Consider the following 21,003-nt stretch of genomic DNA (forward strand, 5'->3'; position numbering starts at 1 on the left):
TGCCCTCCTAACATTCCTATAAGATAGGCAAAGTAGTAAAACTGTCTCAATTTTATAGATGAAAAAATCAGCCTTCCTGGGAACTGCAGAAGAGACCAGCTGTTTCCAGCTTGCCAGTTTCAACACAAAATCCTTTTCATCTCTGAAGAACAACACTATCCGAAGCGTAGCCCATGGACTGATGCTGGCCAGTGAACTGTTAGTTATCACTCTGCAACAAGATAAGCATAAGCTGAGAGTAAGCATGTAGAAACTTTTCTTTTAACCTCACAGAGTAATTTTTTTGCCTGCTGAATCTAACAATAAAAAATATTGGGTTTGTATATCTGTATATCTTTTTTAATCTTCCTTTTCTAGTAATTCATTTCACTGTATTGGCCCATGCTGTATTATAAAACAAAACAAAAAGCTGGTCCTCCCCTAGAGAAGGTTTGGAGAAGTATCCCTATAGAAGACAACGCAGACCAAGGTGTGATCCGTGGATGGCACCTGAAACATTTAGTTTTGTCATTTTTCTTTTACTTGAAATCGGTGTTTCTCTAAGTGTTGTTTTAGATTACCTGTACCAGAATTACTACAGGTATTTATTTAAAATGCATCATCGCAGGGCACCTGGGTGACTCAGTTGGTCAGGCATCTGACTCTGGATTTCGGCTCAGGTCATGATCTCACAGTTCATAAGATCGAGCCCCGGCACTGGGCTCTGTGCTAATGGCGTGGAACCTGCTAGGGATTCTTTCTCTTTCTCTCTGCCCTTCCCAGGCTTGTGACTCTCTTGCTCTCTCAAAATAAATAAAAACTTAAAAGAGAGATTAAAAACTAAAAAATAAAATGCCTCTTCACAGGCCCATTTCAAAGTAATAAACTGGAATTTCCTAAGCAAAGGATCTGCACTTTGTTTTTCTTGCTGATTATTAGGCACTTTACAGTTTAAGAATGATTGGCCTAAACTTTCACAAAAGAAACAGGCAAGTAAGCAATTTAGGTTGTAAATTGCTAAGCAAGCCACATTTTTCCAATCTCCTCCAGAACTCATCTAGAAAACTCCATTTTTCTTTGTGCAAAATAGAACAAATATAGCGTTTCTGGAGGAATACTACTGGGATAACACTTGAAGGGAGAAACAAAACAAGTATTTTTCATGTTTCATCCCAGGGTGGATAAAACCCCACCCACAATGGGTGGAAGGAAAGAAGAGTTTTGAATGGTTGAGATTTTTCACCCTGCTCAGAAGATCTCCTAAGTATATTTTGTACACACATGTTCGGGAGAGCCTCTTCCCAGATAAACCATTCATCACACAAATCTGAAAACAGTTGGGGGAAAGTGTATTTCAGTAGGACGAAAAGTAGCAAGGTGTGTTTGGGGGCAAAGAGGAAGGCAAAATAGGAGAACAACAGTTGAGTGATGGCTAATACCAAAACTGTGGATTAAGAACCATAGCAACAGTTTTTCACTTAATTCTCAGTACAGTCTGTATTTCCCCCACACATCCTATGAATGAGGTAACGGAGACTCAGAAAGACTAAATAAACATGCCCAAGGTCACACACGACAGGAGAGTCACGGTTAAAACCTAGATCTAATTCCAGTGCCCAGGACATGCCCCTTCTACCACACCAGGGACGGCAAGGGGTGCCCGCTTCATTTCACTGATGGTGGTCGCCTGTAATGTTCCGTTCCATCACTGAAGACTTTTATTCAATTATTATCTTGCATAGGTACGTACATGCAAACAGCACCACACACACACGAAGCATGTGTTTACCACACCCACACATTCATAAACAGACTAATAAAAGCCAGAGGCATTTGAATTCATGGTGAGAGTAACCACATTTCTACATTTTGAGGAAACAAGAGCTGGGAGGTGGTGGTGACAGGGAAACAGTGACCTACACGCCACTGGAAAATCTCCCAAGATTCTGGCCTCACAAAATTTTCTCCAGATATCCTTCAAGAATATTTACAGCTCTATCTACTAAATTAGTCATAGCGGAGAAGGGAGAATGCTGTAAGCAGCAGCCTAGCTACCTAGTTATCCCACAAAGAGCAGGCCTACTCAAGTCTCCCAACGACAATCCGCGTACTTCAAAGGGACAGACACACTCATACGTGCAAATTCTATCTATCTCACCAGTGCCTTAGAGACCGGGGGCTTGTGCCTTCTCCCTGCAGCCGTGCAGCAGAACGAACAGCCATTTATCTGCCACCAAACCGGAAGCACACTGCACTTGCAGGCCCTGCCAAGCAATGGTCCTGTCCTGCACATCTTCAAGCTACCCAAGCCACCCAGGTGCAAACCAGAAAGCTTGAGTTCCTTCCTAGCTACCTAATGCCTCCTATTGCCAATCGCTCCTGGCAATTAACTCTGCACTTTCCCAGAACGTAACCTATTTCAGCTCCCAAAAGAAATTTACACACATATAAACCAAACTCTGAAACCGATTCCTCAGATGGGGGTAAGAGTCCCTAAGGGATAACAAAATGGCTACACAACAGATTTCATCTTAGATGCTACAAAGAGTGAAATTATCCCCAAATGTACCATTTCATTGGATCATTTTGTTTCTTTGTTTATTGAGTGAGATCTGTGCACAGGAGGGGAAGAGAGGGGCAGGGGGAGAGAGAGAATCTCAAGCAGGCTCGATGCTCAGTGCAGAGCCCGACATAGGGCTTGATCCCATGACCTCGGGATCATTACCTGAGCTGAAATCAAGAGTCGGATGCTCAACCAACTGAGCTACCTGGGCACTCCTCATTGGAGCACTTCAGAGACTGCTTCCACACAGCTCCAGTGGCAGCAATCTCTAGGATCCAGGAACTGGTGGAAGAGTAAAGGTGTGACCAAACGCATCGATGTGGATGTCTATTAGCAATTGTCCATTAAGAGGAGATTTAGATAACACAGAATCAAAAGAGACCACCCTACTCTCCCAATAGGATAGAAACACAACATATCTGACTCTAAAGTGCTTATTATACTAACAATATCTGGCAAACTGGAAATAAATCTGGCCAATCAGAGAAAACAATCTGACACAACTACAGAGATGCTGGCAGATTACTGCAAATATTCCTAAAGCTGCTGCAAAAGCATCAAGCTTAAAGAAAGGAGCTGGGGTTCAAAGAAAAGTACAATTCCCTTTTATCAACTTCCTGCTGAGGCAAGACTCACTTCTCCAAATTAAAGCAGCAAGAATTACATACATATATGACATTGAATTAGAAACTGTCTTAGCTCTTCTTAGGTAGAACAGCATGGATCCGACTATTTAAAACTACAAACGACACCCAAACTCGTTTTTTTTTTAAAGATTTTATTTTTAAGTAATCTCTACTCAACACGGAGCTCAAACTCACAACCCTGAAATCAAGAATCACATGCTCCTCCAACTAAGCCAGCCAGGTGCACTCCACTACGTGGTTTTGTTTTGTTTCTGCTTTCTGTTTTTATTTTGTTTTTGCATTTGCTTATTGTCGGTTTTCTCCCTCCACTGAATTTTAAAGTCTGTGGAGTGAAAGACTGGTCTACACTATTCACTGCTACGTCACCTACTGTCAGGTAAGTTAAAAATCCCCCAAAAGGGAGGCCTGGGTGGCTCAGTTGGTTAAGCGTATAACTCGATTTTGGCTCGGGTCGTGTTCTCACAGTTTGTGGGATCGAGCCCCACATAAGGCTCTGCATTGTCAGGGCAGAGCCTGCTTAGGATTCTCTCTCCATCTTTCTCTCCGCCCCTTCCCCGCTCACTCGCGGGCGCACGCGCGCTCGCTCTTCCCCCGCCTCCCCCCAAAAAAACACTGAAAAGAAAAAAAGAAAAAGAACTGCTGGGGATGGGGACTAGCAGTAGTGTTTTAACAAGCCCTCCTGGTGACTCTGTACGCTAAAGCATGCGAACCACTGTCCTGGGCATCAGCAGAAAAGTTCATGACAGAGAAACTCGATTCCTGAGCTTACCACATGAAGCAATACGGCAACAAGAACCTACACGAAAGAGATACTTTGTATCTTGTTTGAGCCAACCTATTTTGGGGGGGGGGGGGTCTTTGTTGCAGTTATCATGCACACTCTCCTGGCTCACAAAACTTTTTGGTCTCAGGATCCCTTTAAGAGGACACTTTTAAAAATCAGTGGCTCCAGGGGCGCCTGGGTGGCTCAGCCAGTTGAGCTCAGGTCATGATCTTGCAGTTCGTGGGTTCAAGTCCCGCATCGGGCTCTGTGCTGACAGCTCGGAGCCTGGAGCCTGCTTCGGATTCTGTGTCTCCCCCTCTCTCTCTGCCCCTCCCCCATTTGTGCTCTGTCTCTGTCTCTCAAAAATAAATAAATGTAAAAAAAAAAAAAAAAAAAAATCAGTGGCTCCAAAGAGATTCTGCTTGTGGCTAGAGCTATCAACAGTCACTATATTCGAAATTAAAACAGAATTTTAAAAATGTTAGTTCATTAAAAAAAAAAAAAGCCCACATTCCAAGTTAACATGAGTGACATATCCTTTATAAGAAAAAACAACTATTTTCTCAAAACAGAGAACAGTACAGTGAGAACAGTGGCACTGTTTCACATTTTTTGCAAATCTCATTAATGTCTGGCTTCATTAACCCCAGACAGCTGGGTTCCCATACCTGCTTCCACATTCAGTCTGCAGCCCGACACTGCTCTTGTGGATCTCCAACATCTCTCCTCCTAACTGTGACAGTTTTTATTCTTTCTTCACATTCACACTTTTGCAGCCAGCCCTTTTGTAAAATGCCCCCAAATTTGGGTTAATATGATGTTTTCTCATTAGATTGAAGTTACGTATTTTTGACAAAAATAGCACAAAAGCAATACTGTACCCTTCTCAGTGTATCCTCTCAGCAAGCACATGATGTCAACATGTTGCATTATGATGATGTTAACTGTAATCACTTGATGGAGGTGGGGTCTGACAGGTTTCTCCACTGAACGTTACTCTGAAGAGATACTCTGAGGCTACGCAAAATCTCATTTTACATCCAACTTCCACCGACTAACTTTAGCATTCACAGACAATTCTTGCCTGTAACAATTATTAGTATCTGCCTAATGTTTCCATCATTCCTTCTATGTTTATTAATTTGAATTTTACTATAATACATGGCTGTCTCGTATTTATTTATTCAAATATTTATTTGCAGCACCATGGGCTTAGGGATATTTATTTCATCCCATGGGTTATAATCTGTTACTATCATTACTTTACTTATTTTGTTCTTCAAATTGTCCCAGATCCGGTGTTGAAAGCTCCTTCAAGTTGGTACACCATTTTGTTTGTTTGTTTGTTTTAGCATTTCATTCTCTTCTGGTAGCCACGTCATGTTTCAGGTCCAAAGGACGTTTTTCCTTTGCCCTGAGTCACTTCTCCAAGGAACTCGAGTTTCTTCCCCCAGACAATAGCATTTAGAAAACAAGACCTGGTGTCACATGTGCTCATTGCTATGGTGGCATAACTGCTTCCAAGTCCTCTCAGAAAAAGGAAATCCGTGTACACGCACAAGCACACACACATCTATTTCTATCTCTGTATGTGCACACGTGTACATGAACAGGTGTATAAATTAAAACTTATGAGTTCATACTGATACCAGAGAAGGGTATTCTAGCAATCTTTTCAAATGATCAGAACTGTGGATTCCTTCGTCTTTGATATACTCGAAGTTCGATAGATGCAGACAAAGGACTTGAACAAGAAGATATATTAATGGCTAATAAGCACATGCAAAGATCGTTAGTCATTAGAGAAATGCAAATTAAGACCACAATGAGGTACCAACTCACACCCATTAAGATGGTTGTAATAAAAAGGGCAGGAAATAGTAAGCGTTGAGGATGTGGAGAAACTGGAATCCTAGAACTGTACATTGCTGGTAGGAACATAAAATGGTACAGTTGCTTTGGAAAATGGCTTGGTGGTTCTTCAAAAAGTTAGAATTATCACATGACTCAGCAACTCCATTTATATAGGTAAATATCCAAAAGAACTGAAAACAGGGATTCGGTCAAAAACGTATAGAAAAATGTGTATAGCAGTAATATTTACAGTAGCCAAAAAGGTGGAAAAAACTGTAATGTCCATCAACTGATGCACGGGCAAGCCAAATGTGGTATATTCCTGAAGTGGAATGTTACTCAGATGTGAAAAGGAATAAAGTACTGATAAACACTACAACATGAATGAACCTCAAGAACATGCTACGTGAAAGGAACCAGACACGAAAGGTCACATGTGTCCTAGGATTCCATGGGTGTAAAATATCCAGAACAGATACTCCATCAAGATAGGAAGCACATTAGTGGTTGCCAGATGCTGAGGGAAGGAGAAATGGGTAGCGATGGCTTAGTGGGTACAGGTTTCCTTTTGGGGTGATGAAACTGTTGTGGGATTTGATTTAGGTGGTAGTTGCCCAACACTGCAACTGTGTTAAATGCCACTGAATCATACAAGTTAAAATGGTTAATTCTATGTTATGTGACTTTTACCTCAATTAACAAAACCGTTTCCAAGGGTTAGTTGCAATTTGAAATCTGAAACCTTATCAATGAACTTTTCACACTGTAACATTAAAATCCATTGGTCCATCTTATCTCACACTTTGAATAGATCTTTTACCCACACGTGATTTTGTTACATCATGCATTTGTCATTTGGAAAAATTCTGGTCCACTAAGTCATGTACATTTCAAGTGCTGACATATTTCATTATACAATATAAAAACGAATCATACTGGGTAATGCCACCACTGATCTCATCATAAAAGTAAGTTCTGAGCTGTCAAACTCTGGTTTAATTTTTATTCTACTTTTATCACCGGGCACAAATATAATCAAGTTGTTCTTGTAAGTTTTCAAGAATGTCTGTCAAATACCCAAGTCTACAGACCACAGTGCATTGATTATTCTTTCATCAAGTAGGAACGGTTCTACGAAGAAAGCAGCTAGTTAGCCTGCGACTCGACTGTCCTTTTCCTTGAGACCACTGTAGTTCAGTACACAGCAAAAGTGCTTCATGAGCATTTCCCACCTTATCACACAAAATATTCAAAAGCCATGTTCTGAAAGGTCAAGATAAAGTAAAGTTTATTTCCACTCCATCAAAATACTCTTCAAGTGAAACTGCATCTTTCTTTTTAAACTGCAAGTTTAAACTGTACAGCAGTGAAGAATACAATGAACATTAGTATAGTTTCGTGCCACTGCTCCGATTCATGCAAAGGCACCAGCAGTTTTACTGACCACTGCTTCTGGATCATCAGTGCAAATGTCAACACAGTGAAAAAGGCAAAATCAAACAAACAAACAAAAAAAGCCTTTGTATTACTAGAAAACAGTTTTGATCTCAAGACTCTCTGAAACACTCTCAGGAATCCCAAGGAATCCACAGACCACACTCTGACAACTAATACACATGTTTAATAAAGAAACCTACCAATTCATGTATTTTCCAGATTTTTAAAAATGTAAGCTCTATGCCCAACGTGGGGCTCAAACTCACAACCCCAAGGTCAAGAGTTGCATGCTCCACCAACTGAGCCAGCCCGGCGCCCCTATCTTCCAGGTTCAATGCAAACTACTTGGTGGCAAAGCCTTCTTGTCTGTACTCTTTAATACCACCACATGAAATGCCCCAATACTATTACCTAACCAACTCCAAATATTACTTTCCTTTACCTTAATTCATATCAGCTATGTCAACGTATCTTCCTTCTGCTATCTGCCAGGCTACAAAATCCCATACCAAAAACCCACTCCTTCTGGTTCATTTAAGTTTAGTCAATTTTAATTACCTCCCTTTGGATTTCTAGAACTTCTTTCCTGGCTCACTTTTCTAGGAAAAGTGATCTAGACCTAGACCACGGGTCTGCAAGCTTCTTCTGTCAAGGGCCAGATAATAAATACTTAATTTAATTTATTTATTAAAAAAATTTTTTTAATGTTTACTTATGAGAGACAGATAAAGAGCATGAGTGGGGGAGGGGTGGAGAGAAAGAGGGAGACACACAATTGGAAGCAGGCTCCATGCTCCAAGCTGTCAGCACAGATTCCCACCTGGGGCTAGTACTCAACCCACGAGATCATGATCTGAGCCGAAGTCGGATGCTTAATCAACTGAGCCACTCGGGCTCCACTTTAAAAAAATTTTTTTAATGTTTATTTATTTTTGAGAGAGAGACAGACAGAGAGAGAGCGTGCAGAGGGGAGGGGCAGAGAGAGAGAGGGAGACACAGAATCCAAAACAGACTCCAGGCTCTGAGTTGTCAGCACGGAGCTTGACGTGGGGCTCAAACTCATGAACCAAGAGATCAGGACCTGAGTCGAAGTTGGACACTTAACCCACTGAGCCCCTCAGGCACCCCAGATAGTAAATATTTTACAGACTTTGTGGGCCATCTATTCAATTCCATTGTTGTAAGGAAATATGTGTGGTTGTGTTCCAATAAAACTTTATTTACAAAAACAATCAGTAGTTTGCTGACTTCTGATCTAAACTCTTCCAACGTGTAGGTCGATAAACCCACTCTTAATCAAAATACATCACGAAAATAAAAAATAGCGGTAGCCACAGGCTGGCTAAAAGAAACTAGTAAGAGCACTGAAAACAGCAGTAAACCCAACAGACAGAATATCAGTAACAGTTGTTAACATTCACTGAGCTCTTATTGGCTAAGCTCTAAAGTGCTTTATAATACCTTATCTCATTTAAGCCCTTTATAGGAGAGTTTTAAATTTTAATAATTATCCTTTTACAGAAAACAGATAAACTACATAACTTTCCAAGGTCTCACAGTCTGTAAATAGTTAAGCCTAATTCAAACACAAAGGTCTCTCTTACTTCAATGGCCATTTTTTTTTTTTTCCTTTTTAACATTGATTTATTTTTGAGAGACAGAGAGAGAGAGAGAGCATGGGCAGGGGAGGGGGAGAGAGAGAGAGAGGGAGACACAGTATCTGAAGCAGGCTCCAGTCTCTGAGCTCTTTGTTAGCACAGAGCCCGATGCAGGGTTCAAACCCACTATGCAAGACCATGACCTGAGCTGAAGTCGGATGCTCAACTGACTGAGCCAAGGTCCATATTCTTAATCATCATATTATGTAGTATCTATCTATATTGGCATTTTTGGTTTTTTGATCCAAACTGGTAAGACAGTTATTCTGAATAAGAACGCAAAGACGGTTGCTATTTACTTGCTCTTACACCGTTTCTTCTGTTTCACTGACTTTACCACATTAACTGCGTTACCACATTAACTACCACATTAACTTCACTGAATGCAAGAACTTAGGTGATCCAGCTTTAGGTGACAGTGTTCAGTTACTGCACACCAAGGATCATAAAGGCCTCTATGCTTAAATATGACAAGTTAGGGTGTGTTGCCTAAAAGCCTAATGAATAGGAGGTAAGCAATCCTCCCCCCCCACCCTCTTATAATAAGTCAGAATAAAATAATAATAGTTATGCTAGCACATAGTATAATAGATCAGTACAAGAGTTCTGACATATAAAGAAAATTCTGCCAGACATCACTTAAAACAAGTGATAGAGACAGAGATGGTCAAAGGACAGATTCCACGCATCCTTCAAAACGACTCTTCATCCACTCCTAAACAATAACTAGGGCCTATGAGAAGAAACACAAAGTCTGTCCATTAATAGAATGTATTAACTTATGCCTCACTGATTATAACTACCTAATCGTAAGATTATCCCTACTAATCTGCTTCCAGGCACCAGGAAAAAAGTTAGAAATAAAAGGCTGCAAAAGATCTTTTTTAAAACCTATCGGTCCAATAAGCAAGCATCACAATACAGACAGAATCTTAAATTAGAGATGATGGTAAGGGGTGAAATAAACTTTACATCTTCAGTTCTCTTTATATTTAATATAAACCAATGTAAGAGGTAAACATAACACCACACATACACACATGTAAAATGGTTATTCCCCATGGAAAAAAACATTACCAAATAGAATTTAAAAATAGCATCAACTTAAAAAGGTAATTATTATTTCTAAGAACCAGGGAATCTCACAACTCTGAATCTTTGGTCTTGAGGTTTGAGCCAGGCTGGTCTGATACTGTTTTGTCTCCCAGGATTCAACCGACTGGGAAACAATCTCCCTTAACTCATTTATAAAGGAAAAGAAAAAGAGTGGCCCCAGCTATCTGGGGGGAATATAACTGGGGGCAGCCTAGGAAATGAGCTCAGGCCAGCTGCTCTGGTAAATCCCACCCAGCAACCCTTAAAGAAAGTATAACCTCAGGGCGCCTGGGTGGCTCAGTCTGTTAAGCATCCCCATCCGACTTCGACTCAGGTCAATGATCTCCTGGTTGAGCCCCACATCGGGCTCTCTGCTCTCAGTGTGGAGACTGCTTTGGATCGTCTGTCTCTGTCTTGCTCACTGCCCTTCCCCTGTTTGTGTTCTCTCTCTCAAAAAATAAACATTAAAAGATAAGACACAAAAAAGTATAACCTCATATGCACGTCTTTTTGTGTTTTTGAATGTTTATTATTTTGATTTTGAGAAAGAGAGAGAGAGACAGAGTGTGAGCAGGGTAGGGCCAGAAAGAGAGGGAGACACAGAATCTGAAGCAGGCTCCAGGCTCTGAGCTGTCAGCACAGAGCCCAACGCGGGGCTCGAACTCATAAGCTGTGAGATCATGACCTGAGCCGAAGTCAGACACTTAATCGACTGGGCCACCCAGACACCCCCCCTTTTTTTGTTTTTTAATTTTTGTTTAATGTATTATTATTATTTTTTTTTTTGAGACAGAGTGTGGGGGAGGAGCAGAGAGAGAGGGAGACACAGATCAGAGTGCACCTCTTAACACTTGCACCAAAATTCATATGCCAAAGGGAAAAATATACATATACTCAAAGATTGTTGGATGTAAAAATGTGGCAAGAGTACAAATTCATAGGCTATAACAAAAAGACTGAATTAAGGAGCTTCCTCTAGACTGCAACCTGACAAACCTTATTTATAGGATAAAGTACTTCAAAAGCTTCCTCCCATTCCAAACTCTCCCTACTTGATTATTGCATATCAGCACCATTATTCTGAATGGTCAGATAAGAAATAAAAATAAACTCACATAAAACAACTGTAACAGCATGTCCCTCTTTTATTCATTAATACACTTTATTTCACACTCCACCTAACACAAGAGCCGCTTCATGTATGTATCACAGCCAGGAAGCACATAAAGAGAAACTCAGAAAAAAGACACCAGGGTAAATTGGTGGTAAATTGAAATATAATTTCTAAATGAATGTTGAGCTCCTAATAACCAATGAAACATACAATCATTCCAAGTGAATCTCTAAACTGCAACACTTGCAAAGTCTGGAAGCTTAGATTTTTTTCCTTCTTTCCATGTGCTACCTCACTTTCCTTTTGTATAACTCTAACTCCGCAGCACATGGCAGGGGAGAACACTGCATTTTTATAATACACTAAATAGAACAATAATAAGAAATAAAAGAGGAAATGGGGGGGTTGCTCAAAGGAGTAGTTAGCCGATATTATTTGCTCTATAATATGGCTTTTTGTGTCTCCTAAGAGCACCCCCATGGCCATCCACTCCTGGACCCTCGGCAATCTGGAATGATTAGAAACATTTTTTTTGGGGGGGGGGGAGGTATCTTAACAAATTACAGCTGTTAAATCCAGGCAGCATCTCTCTTTTAGGGACCCTTCTTCATTGAGCAGGCACACCTCTAAATGGAGGCAGGAAAACAGATGCGGAACAGACTGCTTCACCTCCCAGAAGAGTTACTAGATCCACTAGGAACACAGTCACGGTCACTCGGACAGAGAAGCTCCCTCTCATTTTGCCACAACAAAAAAATCTAATTTTATTTAAAGACAGCAAGGAAAAAAATGTGTGTGTGTGTGTGTATCAAACGGGTATTTTTCTTGCTCTAAACCGTCCCCTTTTCCTTGTCCATCGGCCCAAGTAAGCAGAGATGACGCAGACTTCCTTATATAATAGCCTGTGATTTCCTAGGCTGCAGGCCTCTCCCTTTGTGTTCTGTACACACTTACACACGCGAGCGCGCGCACATTCTCACTGCTTTGCAGCCGCTGGCGTGATGCCAGCACTCAGTCAGCTGGCTGACTCCATTCACAGAGCAGGGTTGAAGCTGACATGGAAGGGGGGGGGGGTAAGTGAGGGTAAGGGGGAGTAGAACCATCACTGCTACAGACAAAAGAAAGAAAAAGGAAACCTTAGCATAATATCCTTCTTACAGCTTCAGCTCAAAGAAAACTAGAAGCCAGAGACCATTACAGCAAAAGGATGAAGCAGAACGACTGAGGATCCAAACGGAAAGGAGCTCTGTATGAGAAACAATTACTCCACAACAAATTGTAAAAAGCAACAGTATTTATTATTTCAATCCCATTAGAAACCTCAGCATATCACCTTCTACACACAGTCAGGAAAAGGCTGTGAAGAACTCAGAGCAATTCTGAGTTTCTGCTTTTAGATAAAGAAAAAAGGGAGGGGGGGAGCAAGGACAGTGAAAAGTACTTACAGGTATACATTTTTCTGCTCCCTCCTCTAGCTGCCAGGAAAGCTGGAGACAAGAAGGGGATGGGGGGAGGGAGGACAGAAAAAGGAGGAAAAGAAGGAATAAAAGATGGGTTTAGGTTTTTGTTTTTGTGGGGGCTTTGGGGGGAGGAGGTGGGGAGAGGCTCCCTTTCTCTTTTCTATCGTAAGAAAGGCTTTTTCTGTAGCACAGGGACGACCCCATACGTGCCAGCCCCCTTGAGAGACCTGCACAAACCCGGTCTCCAAGCGGGCACTGCCCTGCCAATCACATGGCGTACTGTTACATTAAACAAAAGAAACAGGGGGATGCTTACTTTTACCCATGATGCCTAGCGGGGGCAGAAGGGGGGGGGGAACCAGTTGAAGCCGGTTTATAACCTCAGGACATGGAATTATCTCTTAATTTTTTTAAATGTCATTTGTGGTACAAAAGTCAGTTAGTCTCCCCACCCTAACTGCCCCCCATTATTCTGGCCTAGTGCCAAACTTTGCCTTCATTCATGAGAGCTAGTTTCCTCTGAAATCATGATGCTTTAACTGTTTAGCTTCCAAAGCCAACATCCAGGACAGGAAATCACAGCATCAATGACAAAACATGTTCCAAATTACAAATAAACCCGACCGCTAGTGCTAAAGAACAGACATCGGTAAGACAGGAGACGTGTTCCTTGGAGATCTGTTCCTGGAGCTGTCCCACAGGTAGGTATACGCAGATTCACACCACTCACACCACTCGGGGCAGCTGAACCCACATCTAGCACAAATCACAGCACGGTTTCCGAGCAAAGCAGTCATGACAGCACGTGTACACTCCATAAAAATGGGTTAGGTCCTTGTTACGTATATTTTACCACAACTGAACAATGTGTAATGGTTTAGGCCTAGCCATAGTGAGGCTGCAATACTGTCTCATTTTCCTGTGTCCCAGCCTAGAACTCTTCCTCCTCAGACTCCAGCCAACGTCCCACCCACCCCTAAACCATTTACCACACCACCTATGTCCTTCTATAGACTGATCAAGACTCTAGATATGTTTGAAACTTTCTCCTAATTTTCCTTTTTCTGTTTTAGAGAGACTGTCTCCAATCACTTTATAAGGAGTTTTCATCTCTCAAACGTACTCATAAAAGTTCAGAAAGTGGTGGGGAAGAAATCCAAGCAAACCAAAGAGAAGGGGAACGGCAGTAATTGTTTTAGACATGTACCTGCTGGAGGACCCTTACGCTAGGATCTTTGTTTAAGGAAATAAGTTCTTTATAAACAGGAACAAGGAGTAACAAGGGGGAGGGGGTGTCCTTATTTTTCAATCGACCTCTCCTATCAATAAACCACCCCAAATACCTGCCTCATTTGGGCTTCTGAAACTCAAATCATAATTGTACGGACTTCCTTCAGAATCTCTCACAAAACCCTCATTTTTCCAACTGCTAAAGCTTCTAGAGTCTAGAGAATACAGAGAAAAATAATCTATGCCCTAACCAAAGATTTCAGTCTGTAAAAGAAGTTTTCCTGAGCAATCTAATATTAATTTCTGTTTTCAGAAAACAAATACTGAGCTAAATCTGAAACAGGCAGTACTGGCCACTGGCAAAAGGCATTCAATAATTTACAAACTACACAGGAAAACCCTACACTTTGCCAAGCTAAACTTCAAGTGGATGATGTTGTAATATCTCAGTCACAGTAAGTCGTACTTAACAGAAGCCCATCAGAGGTCTCCAGATCTAGGTACTGTACTATTTTAGGAGATAAGGGAAATCATCGTGTCTGTGATAAATGGGGCCAAGAAAATAGTCCATTTTCCACTTATTCAATACATTTCCACAAGAGACAAACTATGAATTTCAAACTGAAGCTCACTAGGTTCTATGTTTAATCGTGGCAGGGGAGACTGTATTTTTTCAACTTTCGTTCAGACATCATGCTCATTTTAAGTCCACTGAATACACTTAACTGCATTTTATTTATTTTTTTTAATTTTTTTTTTTTAACGTTTATTTATTTTTGAGACAGGGAGAGACAGCATGAATGGGGGAGGGTCAGAGAGAGAGGGAGACACAGAATTTGAAACAGGCTCCAGGCTCTGAGCTGTCAGCACAGAGCCTGATGCGGGGCTTGAACTCACGGACCGCGAGATCATGACCTGAGCCGAAGTCGGATGCTTAACCGACTGAGCCACCCAGGCGCCCCTTAGCTGCATTTTAAACACTGGTCAATTTTTACCAGTCTTTGAGACAGTATGAAAGGCTTAGATACAACTAAGCAGTTGGTAGTGATTACCATTAGCACGCAGTTTAATTCTCCAACTTGACACAGGCTAAAGCAGTACACTATGTTCACCACAGTATCTCCTCTGTATACTAAATTGATTAGTAGTCTAGAGGTACCAGAGGTACCAGAGATGCTCACACATTTTTCTTCAGATCCTGGAAAATTAAGAACTATGTGGCAGCCAACACCCCTGCTTTTTTTCAGCCAAATCATAATCATCCCAAACCAAGCTGCTTATTGTGTGAGCTGAAAATTGTAAATTTTAAAATACTTCTTGGTAACTGTTATCCAAATTGTAATGCTCTGAAGAAAAAGAAAAGATCTAACATTCACTGAGAATTTTAATGCATTAAATTTAATGCACTAAATATTTATTTAATGCATACAACAAAGCAAGAAGATAGGGTCCTTTTCCTATTTTACAGATATGGAAATTAACTTGGTGAAATTAAGAAATTTGAATGAAGTCATTGACTCAGCTAACAATAGTAGATGCTGGCTCCAAAGCCCGTACTCATTCCATTACACCACGATGGCTTGAGCATTTCTTGGCCAAAACTCAAGAGCCCAATTCACTCTGCTTGCCTCATTGATCTCTACTCTAAGCCACTAGGTTAAAGAAAATATTAGCCAAATACAACTGAGGTAAAATATACATGTTCTTTGACAGGCATGTATGATTTCTTTCTTTCTTTTTTAAATTTACATCCAAGTTGGTTAAATAGTGTAATAATGATTTCAGAAGTAGAATTTAGGGATTCATCACTTACATATAATACCCAGTATTCGTCCCAACAAGCCATGTATGATTTCCACTCACAAGAAGATTTGATCCAGGACTTCTTTTTAAAGTACACAGTAAGGGGGCGCCTGGGTGGCTCAGTCGGCTGAGCGTCCGACTTCGGCTCAGGTCATGATCTCACAGTCTGTGAGTTCGAGCCCCGCATCGGGCTCTGTGCTGATGGCTCAGAGCCTGGAGCCTGCTTCCGATTCTGTGTCTCCCTCTCTCTCTGCCCCTTCCCTGCTCATGCTCTGTCTCTCTCTGTCTCAAAAATAAATATAAACATTAAGAAAAAAAAATTAAAAAAAAAATAAAGTACACAGTAAGTCCATATAACCTAGATATGTACAAAAGACATCTGATAAATGACTGGGAAGGCCAGTTCATAAAGGGTAACCATGATACAGAAAGAAATGATTATCTGAATTCAGGAAATAAGACTTCAAATTAATTACAACTAAAAGCTTGAAGGTACTCATACAAAAGAAATATGAACTTTGTACAATCAAACGCATAAAAAAAAAAAAACACCTCACCAATAATAGGAACAAATTGGCAAAAGCCATACAGTCACCATCTTTGCTCTTCACAAATTTTATAAATAACCTGCTAACTTTTTTGCGCCAATTTTAACCTACGACCTTGGACTTGGAACAAGAGGATCAAAATCAGAAGCACTGTTAAGGTTGAAAATAAAATTTATTTTTTAAAAAGCCAACCTTAAAATTCTGTATAAAATGGACAAGCTATTTATTGGTGGCCAAGAAAAATGAGCCACAGTTTATCTACCTGTCAGTCCTCGCCTGCAAACTCTCTACAGTTCTGTTTTCAGTGGGTATAGTCTATTTGGATAAATCAGCTCATGATATTTCAAAATTACTACTACAACAACAAATCAGATTACAGAACAGCCAAAACCCCATTCATATGATCAATAAGGTTCACTTTTTAAGTTAAATCCAGAAAAGCTTAGTCAAAAGAAGTTAATTCTTAGGAGATTTCCAGATTATTTAGAAATAGTATACAATACAATCAAGCAGTACTAAAAAAACAAAAACAAAAACCCCAAAACCAAAAACCATTTTGCGGGGTGCCTCCTGGGGTGGCTCAGTCGGTTGGGTGGCTGACTTCGGCTCAGGTCATGATCTCGCTGCTCATGGGTTGGAGCCCCGTGTCTGGCTCTGTGCAGGCAGCTCGGAGCCTGGAGCCTGCTTCAGAATCCGCACCCCCCCTCCCCTCCCCCCCCTCCCCCCCCCCCCCCCCGCTTTCTCTTGTTCTTTCTCTGTCTCTCAAAAATAAACAAACATTAAAAAAAAATTAGTTAAAAAAAACAAAACATTTTGCTTTCCCAAATGCCTAATACACAAATTGGGAATGACATCCAAAATAATATATTGATTTTAGTTTCTAGAAACGGGTGACTTGTACTCATTGCTAAAACAGAATAATTTCTGCTTGGGGGGGGGGGGGGTCAGTCTTCAATTACTTGGGGATTATAAAATAGGGACTGACTGACTGATACTGAAGTCTACCCCTAACTGGGACAATGTATCTATTAAAATTTTAGTTACAGCCAAATAAAAGCTAAGGACACTACCTTATCAAGCAGAGCACAGAGTGGGTCTTACACAGGAAGAGGAGGAAAGGGGAACAAGACTCCCTGTCCTGAGGCAGCATCTGAATTAGGAAGCACTGGTTTTCTCAGAGTAGTGTTCCTTAACAAGTCCACTCCTGGGTTCACAGGAAGCAAGATTGCTGCAGAGGTCACAAAAACCTCTACTGACTCATACTGCAAACAGGCACAAAAAACTACTGTCAAACTCTAGTCTCAATGACTTAATCACCATAAAGAAATACAGGAAGTAAATTACATCGAGTATTTCATCTCTCATGTGGCACAACATGTTTCTAAACCCCAAATTCTTTTCTATAAGGGTGGTTTATTTTCCCATCAGCACTAGGGAATTCCTTCCTCTGCCTACCCCTAGGAAACAGAAACCTGAAAATCATCTAGAACATTAAATTAGGACTTGACACCTACAAAATTATAATTCTTTTCTTCCAAAAAACAAAGCAACTTTCTAACAAGGGCCCACAAGATACCTAACTAGGAGAGTCTTGAATCCCTAACTTATTATTCTCATCTACTGGTACTCAGTGACCAGGTCTGAGAACATCTCATTTCTTAATATTTGATTGCTAAGTATTTTCATTCTCTCCTATCTGTACCTTCCCTGTATCTTTGCAGGGTCAAGTTCTTTTCAGGCAAGCCCCAAATGTTCATACCTATTTGAACAATAAAATTCTGCTTCTTTGAAAAGATAAATGAAACTGATAAACCTCCAGGCTGACTCATTAAGAAAAAGAGAGGGCCAAAATAAATAAAATCAGAAATGAAAGAGAAGTTACAGATGACACCACAAAAATACAAAGGATTGTAAGCGACCACTATGAACAATGATATGCCAGCAAACTGGATAACCTAGAAGAAACAGATAAATCCCTAGAAACACACAACCTTCCAAGACTGAAGCACAAGGAAACAGAAAATCTGAGTAGATCAAGTACAAGTAAGGAAACTGAATCCATAACTTAAAAACTCCCAAAATACGAAAGTCCACGGCACAATGGCTTCATAGGTGAAGTCGGCCAAACAGTTAAAAAAAGACTTAGTATCTACCTTTCTCAAATTACTCCAAAAAACTGAAGAGGAAGGAACACTTCCAAACTCATTTTTATGAGGCCAGCATTAACATAATACAAAAACCACACAAAGATACCACACATACACAAAAATTATAGGCCAATATCTCTGATGAATATAGATGCAAAAATTCTCAACAAAATATTAGCAAATCAAAGTCAACAATACATTAAAAAGGTTCAGGAGTACCTAGGTGGCTCAGTCGGTTGAGTGTCGGTTGAGTGACTCTTGGTTTCAGCTCAGGTCATTATCTTGTGGTTTAGTGGGTTCGAGCCTCATGTCAGGCACTGTGCTAGCAGTGGAGCCTGCTTAGGATTCTCAGTCTTCCTCTCTCTCTGCCCCTCCCCCACTCACACTCTATCTCTCAGAAAATGAATAAACACTAAAAAAAATTTTTTTTAAATGACTGTCTCAATAGATGCAGAAAGAACATTTGACAAAATTCAACATCCATTTATGATAAAAAAAAAAATCCCAGGATTGTGAGTTCGAGCCCCACACTGGGTATAGAGATTACCTAAAAGTAAAATCTTTTTTTTTTTTTAACGTTTATATACTTATTTTCAGAGAGAGCAAGAGCATATGCACAAGCAGGAGAAGAGGGGAGGAGGGGAGGAAGGGAGGGAGGGGGAGGGAGGGGGAGGGGAGAGGGGCGGAGAGGGGGGGAGGGGGAGGGGAGAGGGGGCGGAGAGGGAGAAGGGGAGAGGGGGAGAGAGGGGGGAGAGGGGGAGGGGGGGGGAGAGAGAGAGAGAGAGAGAGAGAGACAGAGACAGAGAGAGAGAGAGAGAGAGAGAGAGAATCCCAAGCAAGCTCTGCGCTGCCAGTGCAGAGCCCAGTGCAGGGCTTGATCTCACAAACTTCATTTCACAAAATGATCATGACTTGAGCTGAAATCAAGAGTCAGACCCTTAACAGACGGACACACCCAGGTGCCCCCCAAATAAAATCTTAAGAAAACAAATCTCAACAAAGCAGGTTTAGAAGGAAGACACCTCAACACATTAAGGGCCATATATGACAAACCCATAGCTAATATCATGTTCAGTGGTAAAAAGCTAAAAGCTTTTCCTCAAAGAGGAACAAGACAAGGATACCCACTCTCGCCACTTTTATTCAACATACGTGTTGGAAGTCCTAGCCACAGCAATTAGGCAAGAAAAATAAGTAAAAGACATCCAAACTCAAAAGGAAGGAGTGGGGCACGTGGGTGGCTCAGTTGGTTAAGCATCTGACTTTGGCTCAGGTCATGATTTTGGGGTTCATGGGTTTGAGTCTGCGTCGGGCTCCGTGCTGACAGCTCAGAGCCTGGAGCCTGCTTCGGATTCTGTGTCTCCCTCTTCTCTGTCCCTCCCCCATTCGTGCTCTGTTGCTCACTCACTCAGGAATAAATAAACATTTAAAAAATTTAAAAAAAGGAAAAAGGAAAACTTTCACTATTTGAAGGTGACATGATACTATATGTAGAAAACCCTAAAGATGCCACCAAAAAACTATCAGAATAAATGAATTTATCCAACAATGAAAAACTCAACCTAGATATCTCAATGTGCTAACACCTGTCATCAACTAAGTGCCACAACTAAGCGCCACATAGCCATGATTTAATAGTCTTATTAATGATGTTTTGCCACAGATTTTCTAAGCACTTAGATTCTACTTTTTGACTTGACTTTCTTTCTGTTACTAAATATTCACCAGTGTCTCCCCCCCCCCCCCCCCCCCCGTTTACCTTTCCAAGGGTAGAGGCTCCCAGACTAGGAACAGCTTCACTTGGAGCTTCAGATATTTTACTCTCCAATAAGCTTTTCATCTTTCACTTTTGTTGGGAACACTGCTCTCGTCTTTATCATTCCCTGATGTCACAAACAATGCCAAAACAAAACCAAAAGCCACCTACCTTCTATAAGCTGATGTTCCACTCAATCTCTGACTTTAAGAGTCTCCAAACAGGAAGGAAAAAGAGAAACCAAGATAAGAAAATTATTACAGCTACACAGTCAATAACCTCCATAAACTTTTAAGTCTACCCTCCACGTTTCAGTAGCTATCACCCTGGATTCCCTAAGATCAATAATGCTCTATGCTAGAGCATGATCTAACTAACTACTGATGATTGAAGATGGAGAGTCTGTCCATCCTACTGCCCTGACTGGGCAAGCTCAGAATGCACTTCACTCAGATTTCTATGATAATCTCAGTAGACTCAGGAGGCATCAGTTCCCAGACTTTCAGGATGACCACACAATTATCTCCTCATATTACACTAATGAGAAAAATGGAGGCCAATACAAAAGGAAAGATCAGGAAACACAAAAGTGGTATTTGTGTGACTATCAAATTTAAAATAAACTCTCATGGGGCACCTGGCTGGCTCAGTCAATATAGCTGTGACTCTTGACCTCAGGGTCACGAATTCAAGCGCCAGGCTGGGTGTAGATGTTACCAAAAGTTAAGTGTTAAAATAAACCTTCGTGTTATTAAATTTTACATACCTTCAAAATATTTTCTCTACATTTTCAACACTGAAATTAACTGTAAAGAATAGCAAAATGCCGGGCGTCTGTGTGGCTCAGTTAGTTAAGCGTCCGACTTCAGCTCAGGTCATGATCTTGCAGTTTGTGAGTTCAAGCTCGGTGTCAGGCTCTGTGCTGACAGCTCAGAGCCGGGAACCTGCG

The 21,003-nt window shown here is 41.0% G+C and overlaps 1 protein-coding gene across 3 annotated transcripts in view; it reads right to left on the minus strand.

Moving 5' to 3' along the window:
* The window catches only part of GATAD2B (GATA zinc finger domain containing 2B), an 86,076-nt gene that overhangs the window by 40,881 nt on the left and 24,192 nt on the right, over nt 1-21,003 (minus strand). The window contains exon 1 of one of the 3 annotated variants that reach the window (XM_027048601.2): nt 4,621-4,827. The exons of the other annotated variants lie outside the window; for them this stretch is intronic. Coding sequence (XP_026904402.1) covers nt 4,621-4,673 — 53 coding nt within the window. The 5' untranslated portion in view covers nt 4,674-4,827. Of the gene's footprint in view, nt 1-4,620; nt 4,828-21,003 lie in introns of those variants that run through there. 3 annotated transcript variants of the gene reach the window in all.

This window comes from Acinonyx jubatus, chromosome E4 (genome assembly GCF_027475565.1).
Source record: "Acinonyx jubatus isolate Ajub_Pintada_27869175 chromosome E4, VMU_Ajub_asm_v1.0, whole genome shotgun sequence".
In the NCBI taxonomy this organism is placed as follows: domain Eukaryota; kingdom Metazoa; phylum Chordata; class Mammalia; order Carnivora; family Felidae; genus Acinonyx; species Acinonyx jubatus.